This window comes from Pleurodeles waltl, chromosome 3_1, assembly GCF_031143425.1.
Source record: "Pleurodeles waltl isolate 20211129_DDA chromosome 3_1, aPleWal1.hap1.20221129, whole genome shotgun sequence".
Classification (NCBI taxonomy): Eukaryota; Metazoa; Chordata; class Amphibia; order Caudata; family Salamandridae; genus Pleurodeles; species Pleurodeles waltl.
Genome location: NC_090440.1, coordinates 30,503,780 through 30,517,265, shown reverse-complemented (window position 1 = coordinate 30,517,265; position 13,486 = coordinate 30,503,780). Strand labels below are relative to the sequence as shown.

Genomic DNA, 13,486 nt, shown 5'->3' with positions numbered 1-13,486 from the left:
GCTCCGGGGTCCCCGCACAAGGGCGGGAATATTCAATGTTTATGACTATTGATGAGGATCCCCTGGAAGAGAACAAATGTGTCCAGAGTTGTTCCTTATTGCGCAGGAAAGCGACGGTCTTTGAAGGTGTAAGGACTGCATAAATCAAAGGCATCCGAAAATTAAAGGGATGGTACGTGTTAGGGCGCTGATAAGCCCACACCTGTAGGGCAGAAAAACAATGAGGATAAAAAGCAAATGAAAAGAGCCCGCCAAAGACCAGGCGTAGAAAGAAACTAGCAGACTAAAACAAAGGGAATGTCTAATCAAATAAGGACAATCCTAAAATTACAAAATTCAAGAATATGCTAACACGTATCCGCGTGTGGCCCGAGCAAAGCACTATACTCGTGTGTGAAGAAAACCATGTCTATTAAAGGTATCACAAAGTAACAAGTGCAAAAATCAAACATATAACTAAAATTAAAGTAAATGAATGGAAAAAGCCTCTATCGACGGTATCTGTAGCCGTAATTAGTAGTTCTCAGAGAAAGGGAAAATTGTTGTCATTTATCTCAATGAGTAACGGAAAGCTGATGAGTAAACCCGGGACTAGGGAAGGAGTACAAAACTATAATTACACACTGAGTACTAAAGATTGAAAAAAGTACCCCCTAATATTAGCTATGCGCCCACATGTCTTGAAAGAACAAGATAAACATAGAAAAACAAAGAAAAAATAACAAAGAAAAAACAAACTAAGGGCATGTCTACGTGTCGGCAAAAACCCCGTAGGTATGCACATAAGAAATCCCAGGATAAACCAGCCTGGCTCACTATCAGTAAACGCTCCTTCGTCACAAACACAGCAGAGCAGAAACCCCTTACCTGACCTCTCACCGGTCCCGAGAGGCAGGGAGGAATGAAAGTAACGGCGTGCGCGTGATATCGCAGTAGAGTAGAGACAACGCGCCAAGGTTTAGTTTAGCATCTAATATAAGCACGCTAAACATTGAAAACGGACTGTGTTAGAAACAAGATCAGGAAGTAAAGCAAGGCCTATATGGCAACCGAGAGGCACCATGTTGAGTGTGTTGTAGAACTGCTATGGACAAAGTTCAGTGGAAAAGAAAAGACATACAAAGAAAAAATGCCGAAGCAGGCTACGTCATCGGAGAAATACCGATGACAGCCAGCTGTATAAGCCAGTTGGATCATAATAACAAAATACAAAATTAAACAAGTGTGTAAACAGGTTTATAGACAAACCCCTACCTATGAATGTGTAGAACAAAGTAAAAAAACAAGGGGGGGAAAAAAGGGGGCGGGGGTTGGGACCAAGTAACACTTATAAGCACATAAAAAGAAGTGTGTGATATACAGAAGAGAAATAAAAAGAAGAAAAAAAAAGAGCTGAAGCCAACATGCATATATAGGAAACCCCAACCAAAAACAAGCATATCAATGTCTGCAGCTGGTTGTGATGTTAACTTGAAAGGAGAGAGATGCATGCAAGAAAAAGGAAAAACAAAGAAACGCACATATATGCAAACCCAAAAGAGAATACAATAAAGATACAATCAAAAGTATAATGCATGGGGAAAGCACTTTCAACAGTCCTATATGTACTAATGCACTTCACAAATTCTACGTAGAGTCCCATCAAACAACAGAGTACATATTTCAAGCAAATGGATGCATAAGTCAAATGGGGCACAGAAAGGAAGGGGGAAACAGATGATAAGAGCACAACATTTAGAGAAACACATGTATGTCCTTGTGGATGTTGAGGACCATTTCCACAGCCCGTAGTTTGATAATCCAACTGCTTTCAAGGCGTCTTAAGGCCAAAGTCCTCTTACATCGCGGTGTTCTATTTAGTGAGTCAATACAGTGAATAGCAATGTCCACGACTTCTCTGTGTCCATGTGCCTCATTATAATGTATTGCAAAAGGGTAGTTAATATTGGATGACCGAATAGCTCTCAAGTGTTCTTGTATTCTCTCTTTTAAGGGTCGAATAGTGCTTCCAACATATATAAGCCCACACGTGCAAACAATACAGTACACCACATAACTGATATTACAGTTGATGAAATGTTTGATTTTATGTGTAACATGTGTGTTGTATTGAAAACTCACTATTTTGTCCTTGATGTACCCACAGATGTTGCAATGGGCACATTTAAATGTTCCTGGTGGAGGTTTAGGCATCCAGGTGTCTTTGCTGTCAGGTGGCATGAAGCTATGGCATAGATGGTCACGTAAGGTAGTCCCTCTCTTGTACGTAATACTAGGTCTTGTGGTCAAACCACTCCTCAGTATATTATCTGTTAGTAATAACGGCCAATGTTTGCGTATAGTTTAAAAAATCTGGGAGCTTAATGCACTATGGTTAATCACAAGAGAGAGTTGTTTATGTGCCTTATCTTTCTTAGAATTAGTGAGGAGGTCAGGGTGTTTAGTTTTCTTAATCATGTTACAGGCCTTTTTCAGAGTATGAGAATGATAACCCCTGTGTCTGAAACGTAGTTCCATGTTGTGTAGTTCCTCCTTAAATACCCGGTCTTCACTACAGTTGCGACGAATCCTAGTGCTTTCCCCATAAGGGATAGCTTCAATCTGAGATTTCGGGTGTGAGCTCGTTGCGTGCAAGATCGCATTACATGCTGTGGCTTTCCTGAAGAGTTTGGTACATATTTTACCATGGTCTATATAGATTGTGAGATCAAGAAAATTAATAGAGGACTGACTGGCTTCATGTGTAAAACTGATGTTCAAAGTGTTCCTGTTGAGATGTTCTATGAAGAGCGTTAAAGAACATACATCCCCTGACCAGAATACTAGGATGTCATCAATGTATCTTCCCCAATACAGAATATGTTGTGTAAGAGGAGGAGGGCAAGACTGCCACACATGCATTTTCTCCAGGTACCCCATATACAAATTAGCATAAGATGGAGAGAACTTAGCCCCCATAGCCACTCCTTGTATTGGGCGATACCAGCACCCATTGTGTAAAAAGATGTTATTATCAAGGACCATGCCTATGAGGTCCAGCAGCATGTTGGTATGTTCGAGTAGAGAAGCATCTCTGGTGTCAAGGTAGTGTTGGATAGCTAATAGACCCTCTACTCTGGGGATGCTGGTATATAGAGGGGTGACAGCCCAGGTTACTAGGTAGTGGCCTTCTGTCCAATCAAAATCTGCAATCTTACAAAGTAAATCTTTAGTGTCCCTGATATATGAGGGTAGGTTATGAACAAAAGGCTGAAGAAAAATGTCAATATATTCTGACGCCTAGGTAGTGCAACCTCTGGACAGGTGATGGCGTTGACTTGGTGAGGTTGACCACAAGGCCCAATTGTTGAAGACATTGGTAAGTCCAATTGAAATGCAGTTGGGCCTCTTGAGATGTGGATGCCTTTATGAGCCAGTCGTCTAGATAGGGATAGACAAAGATTCAGGGGCATATTTATACTCCGTTTGCGCCGAATTTGCGTCGTTTTTTTTACGCAAATTCGGCACAAAACTAACGCCATATTTATACTTTGGCGTTAGACGCGTCTAGCGCCAAAGTATGAGGAATGAGCGTCATTTTTTTGCTTGAATGCCTTCCTTGCGTTAATGAGATGCAAGGTAGGCGTTCCCGTCGAAAAAAATGACTGCGACGCAAATGCGTCGTATTTATACTCCCGGGCAAAAATCACGCCCGGGAGTGGGCGGGGCAAAAAACCCCGCATTTGCGCCTCTTTTTAACGCCTGGGTCAGGGCAGGCGCTAAGGGACCTGTGGGCTCAAAATGAGCCCACAGCTGCCCTCCCAAGCCCCCAGGGACCCCCCCTGCCACCCTTGCCCACCCCAGGAGGACACCCAAGGATGGAGGGACCCATCCCAGGGACATTCAGGTAAGTTCAGGTAAGTATAATTTTTTTTTTTTTATATATTTATTTTTGGCATAGGGGGGCCTGATTTGTGCCCCCCTACATGCCACAATGCCCAATGACCATGCCCAGGGGACATAAGTCCCCTGGGCATGGCCATTGGGCAAGGGGGCATGACTCCTGTCTTTACTAAGACAGGAGTCATGTAAATGGCGTCTGGGCGTCGTTAAAAATGGCGCAAATCGCGTTGAGGCGATTTTTTTGCCTCAACCTGACTTGCCCCATTTTAAGACGCCCTAACGCCATTTTCCCCAACGCCGGCGCTGCCTGGTGTACGTGTTTTTTTTTCACGCACACCAGGCAGCGCCGGTCTGCTAGCGCCGGCTAACGCCATTCAATAAATACGGCGCCCGCATGGCGCTTCAGAATGGCGTTAGCCGGCGCTAAACTTTTTGACGCTAAACTGCGTTAGCGCAGTTTAGCGTCAAAAAGTATAAATATGGGCCTCAATGTTTTCTTAGATGGGCTGCCACCACCGCCATGCATTTGGAGAACGTTCTGGGTGCTGACTTGAGGCCGAAAGGGAGCACTGCAAATTGGTAATGGTCTTGTCCCACAAGAAATCTTAGGAACTTCCGAAATCTTAGGAACTTCCAATGGCAACAGTAATGTGGAAGTAAGCATTGTGAAGATCTATGAAACAAAGCTAATCTCCCTGGTGAAGCTGGGGTTATATCTGATGCAAAGACAGCATTCTGAACTTCTCCTTCCGAATCCATTTGTTGGCTATTCTTAGATCGAGAATGGGTCTAAATTTGTGCTTGACCTTTCTTGGCACTAGGAACTACCTTGAGTAAATTCCTTTCCCCCGTTGATCTGTGGGAACTGGTTCTATCGCCTTCTTTTGTAATAGGATTTTGACCTCTACCTTGAGAGCATCGAGGTGGAATCTGGATGGCTTCGGTGGAACAGAAGGCAGAGGATTGGTGAACCTGAGACAACAGCCACTCTGCACAATATTCAAAACCCAGGCATCTGGTGTTATGCGTTGCCACTCTTCCTGATTCCTACTGGAATGGGTAACGGAAGAGGGGGAAGTAAGGATTCAGGGTTAGACACAAATGTTTGACGTCCTCCTTGGGTGGTTTGTGGAGTGGATCGACCCTGTATCTGTATGCATTGAGTTTGATACGGTCTCTGGTGCTGTTGCTGCTGAGATCTAGGGGGCACCAATTGCGGAGTTTGAATTCTTTGCTAGAAAAACCTGCGGTGGTAGGGATGGAAAGACTTCCGCTGCTCTCTCAGTTTTTCAGTGCCTACAGCCTTAAGAGTGTCTAGTTCTGCTTTCATTCTAGACATCTTATCATCCCCGTGAGACCCAAACAGAGTAGAACCTGTAAATGGAAGGTTCTGTATTCTTTGCTGCGCTTCTGTTTTGAGAAAAGTAAGACATAGCCACGAATGCCTTCTCAGTGATATTCCATGACAATATCCATGCGCCGTTAAAATAGAAGAATCCGCTGCTGCACTAATAATCTCGTTAGAAACCATGGCACTTTGTTAATATTTTCAAGGAAATCTTCTTTCTTATCTTTGGGAAGATGATCAGCAAATTGGATGATGGAGTCCCAGTGAGTGGGATCATATCTGCCCAAAAGGACCGTGGCACTAGCTGCCTGGAAATGGCCGATGTTGAACAAACTTTGCGGCCTGCCGCATCTATCTTTTTACTCTCCTTGTCTGGAGGAGAGGAGGGTGAAGGAGAAGTCGAATGTAGCTTCTTGGCAGCGACAATAACTACCTAATATGGTGTTGGGTCTGCCCTTAGAAATCAAGGATCCTGTTCTGCAGGACGATATTTCTTCTGAAGTCTAGAAGGCACAGTTTTGGCTGTAGCTGGTGTCAAGGATAGGTCCATCATCGGTTCTAGAAGACCTGGGACCAGCGGAAGCAAGGGTCTTGCAGAAGAACGTTGGTGTAGTGTTTCGAAGATAACTGATGTTGTCAGTGTAGGTGCTACCATAGGGATGTTAAGTTTAGTAGCACCTCGGACAAGGACTTCCTGAAAAGTGTTTACATCATCAATCGGAGAGATTTGTGGCGAAGGAAAGTCAGAGTTGGAGAATAGTCTCTGGTAGACGATGAGGAATGCCGATGTTGGGAGTGAGATGTTGATCTGTTGTTAGATTCATGATGGTGGTGGTGTCTAGATCTAGAGGAGTGTTGTAGGAGGCTGGACTGGCTTGTAGTGAGTACCAAGGGGTACTTGCACCTTGCACCAGGCCCAGTTATCCCTTATTAGTGTATAGGGTGTCTAGCAGCTTAGGCTGATAGATAATGGTAGCTTAGCAGAGCAGCTTAGGCTGAACTAGGAGACGTGTGAAGCTACCACAGTACCACTTAGTGTCATATGCACAATATCATAAGAAAACACAATACACAGTTATACTAAAAATAAAGGTACTTTATTTTTATGACAATATGCCAAAGTATCTTAGAGTGTACCCTCAGTGAGAGGATAGGAAATATACACAAGATATATATACACAATAGCAAAAATATGCAGTATAGTCTTAGAAAACAGTGCAAACAATGTATAGTTACAATAGGATGCAATGGGGAAACATAGGGATAGGGGCAACACAAACCATATACTCCAAAAGTGGAATGCGAACCACGAATGGACCCCAAACCTATGTGACCTTGTAGAGGGTCACTGGGACTATTAGAAAATAGTGAGAGTTAGAAAAATAACCCTCCCCAAGACCCTGAAAAGTGAGTGCAAAGTGCACTAAAGTTCCCCTAAGGACAAAGAAGTCGTGTTAGAGGAATAATGCAGGAAAGACACAAACCAACAATGCAACAACTGTGGATTTCCAATCTAGGGTACCTGTGGAACAAGGGGACCAAGTCCAAAAGTCACAAGCAAGTCGGAGATGGGCAAATGCCCAGGAAATGCCAGCTGCGGGTGCAAAGAAGCTTCTACTGGACAGAAGAAGCTGAGGTTTCTGCAGGAACGAAAAGGGCTAGAGACTTCCCCTATGGTGGACGGATCCCTCTCGCCGTGGAGAGTCGTGCAGAAGTGTTTTCCCGCCGAAAGAACGCCAACAAGCCTTGCTAGCTGCAAATCAAGCGGTTAGCGTTTTTGGACGCTGCTGTGGCCCAGGAGGGACCAGGAGGTCGCAAATTGGACCAGCAGAGAGAGGGGACGTCGAGCAAGACAAGGAGCCCTCTCTGAAGCAGGTAGCACCCGGAGAAGTGCCAGAAACAGGCACTACGAGGATGCGTGAAACGGTGCTCGCCGAAGTTGCACAAAGGAGTCCCACGTCGCCGGAGACCAACTTAGAAAGTCGTACAATGCAGGTTAGAGTGCCGTGGACCCAGGCTTGGCTGTGCACAAAGGATTTCCGCCGGAAGTGCACAGGGGCCGGAGTAGCTGCAAAGTCGCGGTTCCCAGCAATGCAGCCCAGCGAGGTGAGGCAAGGACTTACCTCCACCAAACTTGGACTGAAGAGTCACTGGACTGTGGGGGTCACTTGGACAGAGTTGCTGGATTCGAGGGACCTCGCTCGTCGTGCTGAGAGGAGACCCAAGGGACCGGTAATGCAGCTTTTTGGTGCCTGCGGTTGCAGGGGGAAGATTCCGTCGACCCACGGGAGATTTCTTCGGAGCTTCTGGTGCAGAGAGGAGGCAGACTACCCCCACAGCATGCACAAGCAGGAAAACAGTCGAGAAGGCGGCAGGATCAGCGTTACAGAGTTGCAGTAGTCGGCTTTGCTACTATGTTGCAGGTTTGCAGGCTTCCAGCGCGGTCAGCAGTCGATTCCTTATCAGAAGGTGAAGAGAGAGATGCAGAGGAACTCGGATGAGCTCTTGCATTCGTTATCTAAAGTTTCCCCAGAGACAGAGACCCTAAATAGCCAGAAAAGAGGGTTTGGCTACCTAGGAGAGAGGATAGGCTACTAACACCTGAAGGAGCCTATCAGAAGGAGTCTCTGACGTCACCTGGTGGCACTGGCCACTCAGAGCAGTCCAGTGTGCCAGCAGCACCTCTGTTTCCAAGATGGCAGAGGTCTGGAGCACACTGGAGGAGCTCTGGACACCTCCCAGGGGAGGTGCAGGTCAGGGGAGTGGTCACTCCCCTTTCCTTTGTCCAGTTTCGCCCCAGAGCAGGGCTAAGGAGTCCCCTGAACCGGTGTAGACTGGCTTATGCAGAATTGGGCACCTCTGTGCCCAACAAAGCATTTCCAGAGGCTGGGGGAGGCTACTCCTCCCCTGCCTTCACACCATTTTCCAAAGGGTGAGGGTGTCACACCCTCTCTCAGAGGAAGTTCTTTGTTCTGCCATCCTGGGCCAGGCCTGGCTGGACCCCAGGAGGGCAGATGCCTGTCTGAGGGGTTGGCAGCAGCAGCAGCTGCAGTGAAACCCCAGGAAGGGCAGTTTGGCAGTACCAGGGTCTGTGCTACAGACCACTGGGATCATGGGATTGTGCCAACTATGCCAGGATGGCATAGAGGGGGCAATTCCATGATCATAGACATGTTACATGGCCATATTCGGAGTTACCATTGTGAAGCTACATATAGGTAGTGACCTATATGTAGTGCACGCGTGTAATGGTGTCCCCGCACTCACAAAGTTCAGGGAATTGGCTCTGAACAATGTGGGGGCACCTTGGCTAGTGCCAGGGTGCCCTCACACTAAGTAACTTTGCACCTAACCTTTACCAGGTAAAGGTTAGACATATAGGTGACTTATAAGTTACTTAAGTGCAGTGTAAAATGGCTGTGAAATAACGTGGACGTTATTTCTCTCAGGCTGCAGTGGCAGGCCTGTGTAAGAATTGTCAGAGCTCCCTATGGGTGGCAAAAGAAATGCTGCAGCCCATAGGGATCTCCTGGAACCCCAATACCCTGGGTACCTCAGTACCATATACTAGGGAATTATAAGGGTGTTCCAGTAAGCCAATGTAAATTGGTAAAAATGGTCACTAGCCTGTTAGTGACAATTTGGAAAGAAATGAGAGAGCATAACCACTGAGGTTCTGGTTAGCAGAGCCTCAGTGAGACAGTTAGACACCACACAGGGAACACATACATATAGGCCACAAACTTATGAGCACTGGGGTCCTGACTAGCAGGGTCCCAGTGACACATAACAAACATGCTGAAAACATAGGGTTTTCACTATGAGCATTGGGCCCTGGCTAGCAGGATCCCAGTGAGACAGTGAAAACACCCTGACATACACTCACAAACAGGCCAAAAGTGGGGGTAACAAGGCTAGAAAGAGGCTACTTTCTCACAAGTGTCTAGAAGACTGATGATGCGAATGTCTTGAGGATCCTACAAGAGTCGTAAGAGCTGGTTCAGAAGGTGTATCGGAGGAGGCGCCGCAGAAGCCAGAGGAGCTGGTGGAGAAAGCGGTGAAGGCATTGTCGTATGGTTGAGGAGAAGATGGTAAGATCACGAGAGAGGCAGAGGATTCAGATATGAAGTAAATCCTCCTTCTCTTCCTTGGTGACTTCCTCGATGTCGACAAACTCCTGGCCGTCGATGTACGACGTTGACATGTTCCTCTTGACGTCGATTCCTCATGGTGCGGGTGTCCCTCGACGCCGATCTTCCATGCCATGTCGACAGTGACCGACAGAGAGGCACTTCTCAACGTCAGATGTCCATGTCGCCTCGACAGTGTGTAAACTCTTGACGTCGAAGAGCGACGAGACGGCGAGCAGTGTCGCTTCCTCGCCGGCGAGCTTGCTCTCGACGGCGAACACGTTGGCGCTGTTACTTGCCTGGACGTCGATGTTCTTGACGTCGACCAGGACCTGCGTAGTTTTTCAACCAGAGCTGCATTCCTAAGATGTTGTGCCTACCATGGTCGACGAAGTAAGAGCATGGTGGAAGACTGACCTTCCCCTCACTCTAAGGTCCTACCGATAGGCTGCTTTCTGTGTCTGTTGTCCTCTTTGGCCTGAGGCAAATTTTCTCCAAGTCACGCAGGGTGCGTCTGGAGGAGTTTTTACATATCTCACAGGCATCTGGTATAAGTGAAGCTGGAAGGCAGATAATACAGACCTCATGTGGTTCTGTTTTGGCCTTCTATCTGCCACAGTGAGGACACTTCTCAAAAAGTGAAGGCATTTTGGATGGAAAAATGCCCTCAATTTCTGTCAGGATTTTACAAAAAAAGACAGAAAATACTCAAGTAAGATGAAAAACATGGAGTAAAAGTGTAGTCAAAATGATTTGATCAGAATGTTTGTGAATAAACCTTTAAATAGGTGGAGCTCAATGCTTCAGGGTCCTGTCAGAAGGAGCCAGAAAAAAGAACTGAGGTAAATGTCTCTTGCTAAGCATGATGAGGTATGGAAGGACCATCTGCTCTTAAAGGCACAGCTTTATTTTGATTCTGTATAACGGCAGCCTATGGGCTATACTGCCCTGCATTCCTTCATCCTTATATAACATTGCAAAAAGGTTTTTGAAAGATTTTTTCTGCGAAATCTTTGAAATATTCATGCATTTAAATGCTTATCTACTTTACAGTACCCTTTTTTCAACCAAGTAGGATGAAGAATTTTGGCCTTTGTAGCCTCTCCTTTAGGCTGCATATTGACATTCTTAAGTGACTTTGCAGGCCTTCCGCAAGAAAGGTGAGCATCAACACTTAAGAAGACAATTTCAGAACAGTGCTCCGAGGTCCCCGCAGGTGGGCAGAACTATTCAGCGCTTATGACTATACATGGAAATCCCCTACGAAAGAACACAACTATGTAAATGAGTTCTTCACACACATGATCTAGCATCTGTTCAGACTTTTACACTTGAACACTGCACCTGTGCGATGTTGAAAGCTAATGTAGTGGTCAGTTTTTGTACCTATTTTGATGGCCAAGTCAAAGGTTTCATTACTTTCAAAAATAGATTATCATGGCATGTGAGAAGATGAAGGCCACACTTATTTGATCAATTTGATGAGTCTAACTGGAAATACTTCAATATCTAGTTAACAGCTGGACAGTTCACACATTTTATACATGACCTCTTGCTGAGTCAATAACAGTGTACCATGAAGGGAATAAGTACATTGTTGGGATGGCACTTGATGCAGTCAGAGTTGTAAGTACTATGTAGCCGCCCAGAGGACGCTTCCTGTCCTCTTCTGCATATGCCACCTGCTGATGCCTTTTATTGTCCTCTACCTTCATACCTCATCGTCCCTGGTTCTCCCTGTCCACCATACCTCCACCATACCTCCATGCTACTGTTGAGTAGATGGCCCACTGGCTTTAGGAAGTAACTTTACATTCACAGAGACACTGTTACATCTTGCAGCTGATTTTGAGAATGCTAAGTTAGAATTTGCTACATATTAATATTGATTGCCTTCAGCGACAGCTGCTGTGAGTCCCAATGCACACACAAATTGCGTGCTCTTTACGTGTCACAGGAGAAAGGTGGCACCGAAAGGGGCAACTTCCCTCCTTGCATCTCATAATGTAATAGACAAAAGCTTTGTGACCTCTCCTGGAATAAGAAGTGCTGCCTGAAACCTCCAATAGTTACTGTCTCACCAGAACAGCCGGTGACCACTCACAAAGTGAAAGCTGCCCATTTTGGACAACTTCCACTGTGTATGTGGAAACGTCTGCCTTTGGCTGAAGTAGACAGCCACCACAAGGAACCATGGACACCTGCAGACTCCCCCCCTCCACTGATGCTGCTTACACTTTGCTGCACTCAGCTAATACAAGCTTTTACAAGGGATACCATGTTAGCCTCAGTGCACACTGCCCTTTTGTTCTGAGCCCAATTCATAGATCAGCAGTGGTGTAGAGGACTGGCCGTAACACAATCCCACACTTTGATAAGTTAGCACAACAATAAGAAGGCCCACTCCTACACGTGTCTGCTATCTTTATTTACAAGAAGTGAGCACTTACCGCAGTTGTACAGCTTGTTGACTTTGGCTACGTCCAGGTTACTGAGTCCATACCTCTGTCCAATTTATACTGTGGGGTCCGGTTTTGGAAGCATGCTTGGTTGCCAAGGCAAGTTTGAAAGTGTGTATTTGCAGGAACAATCAAAATGTCACATTACAAACTTAAATCGATATAATCTGGGAAGAGGTTAAGAGAGATGCTGGATGGGAGAGGTTGTGGCGTTTCAACCAGAGCTGCCCATGGCTCAGTATCCTGTAATTCTGGGCAAATCACTTAGGGGGTCATGACCCTGCTGGATGGCAGAGAAGCGGCGGTAAGACCGCCAACAGGCTGGCGGTCAAATTTTTGCAATTATGACCATGGCGGTTACCGCCATGGTCATCGGCCGCTTCTCCGTTCCGTCCGCTGGGCTGGAGATCTGGGTCTCCAGCCCGGCGGTCGTCACTATACCGCCGGTGGTATTGGGACCTGGCTGACGACCATGGATTTCATGTGGTTTGGAACCGCCATGAAATCCATGGCGATAAGCACTATCAGTGGCAGGGAATTCCTTCCCTGGCACTGATAGGGGTCTCCCATACCCCCACCACCCCAACTCCCTCCCCAACACCCCCACCACCCCTGCCACACCCCAAAGGTGGCAGGACCCCCCTCCCCACCCCTACCCCCAACATCACATCACTCATTCACACCTGACACGCACGCAGGCACCACCGACACAAATACACACACACACACACCGACATACATGCCAACATCCAAACACACAGTCAGACATGCACATCCACATTCAAACATACACGCACACATCCATACAGACATACCTACAGATATACACGCACTCATTCCCAAACACACAACACCCCCGCAAGCATACACACACTCACACACCCCCTCTACATACACACGCACACCCCCATGCACGCACACAACACACAACACCTCCCCGACCCCCCTCCCCTAATGGCCGATCAACTTACCTGGTCCGTTGATCCTCCGGGAGGGGACGGGATGCATGGGGGCTGCTCCGCCGACACCACACCGTCAACAGAACACCGCCACGCCGAATCACAGGACATGATTCGGTGGGCAGTATTCTGTTGACGTGGCGGTGGAGGTGGAGCAACCTCCACTTCCCCGCCGACCACCAGAACGGCTGTTGGCGGCTCTCCGTCTGAAAAAGGACGGAGGGCTGGCAACAGTCATAATACGCTGAGCGGAAAACCGCCACCACTGGTGGTCTTCAGCACGACGGTCCCTCGGAGGTCTTGACAAAAGACCGCCGAGGTCAAAATGACCCCCTTAATCTCCTAGTGCCTAAGAAACAAAATTAATGCATCCTTGTGTAACTGGTGCTTATGTAAAACACTCCAAAACCTTCGGGTCGAGTTTAAAAGTGCAGAAAAATACTAGCCATTGAATCACCTCACGGAGGAAACAAGTTTCATCTAGTTGAGGTGTGCCTTGAGAACAAGGCGGCTGGACAGCGCTAGACAAACTCCTGGCCGTCGATGTACGACGTTGACGTGTTCCTCTCGACGTCGATTCCTCATGACGTCGGGTGTCCCTCAACGTCGATCTTCCATGCCATGTCGACGGTGACCAACAGAGAGGCACTTCTCAATGTCAGATGTCCATGTCATCTCGACGGCGTGTGAACTCTTGACGTCGAAGAG

General features: G+C 46.9%; 1 protein-coding gene across 1 annotated transcript in view; it reads right to left on the bottom strand.

Annotated features, from left to right (window-relative positions):
- Positions 1 to 9,297, bottom strand: part of LOC138283274 (embryonic protein UVS.2-like) — a 44,890-nt gene extending 35,593 nt beyond the window's left edge. Inside the window, exons 1-2 of the mRNA XM_069221295.1 lie at positions 9,212 to 9,297; positions 177 to 202 (exon numbers count right to left, since the gene is read on the bottom strand). Coding sequence (XP_069077396.1) covers positions 177 to 202; positions 9,212 to 9,297 — 112 coding nt within the window. The remainder of the gene's footprint in view (positions 1 to 176; positions 203 to 9,211) is intronic.
- Positions 9,298 to 13,486: the final 4,189 nt, after the last annotated feature.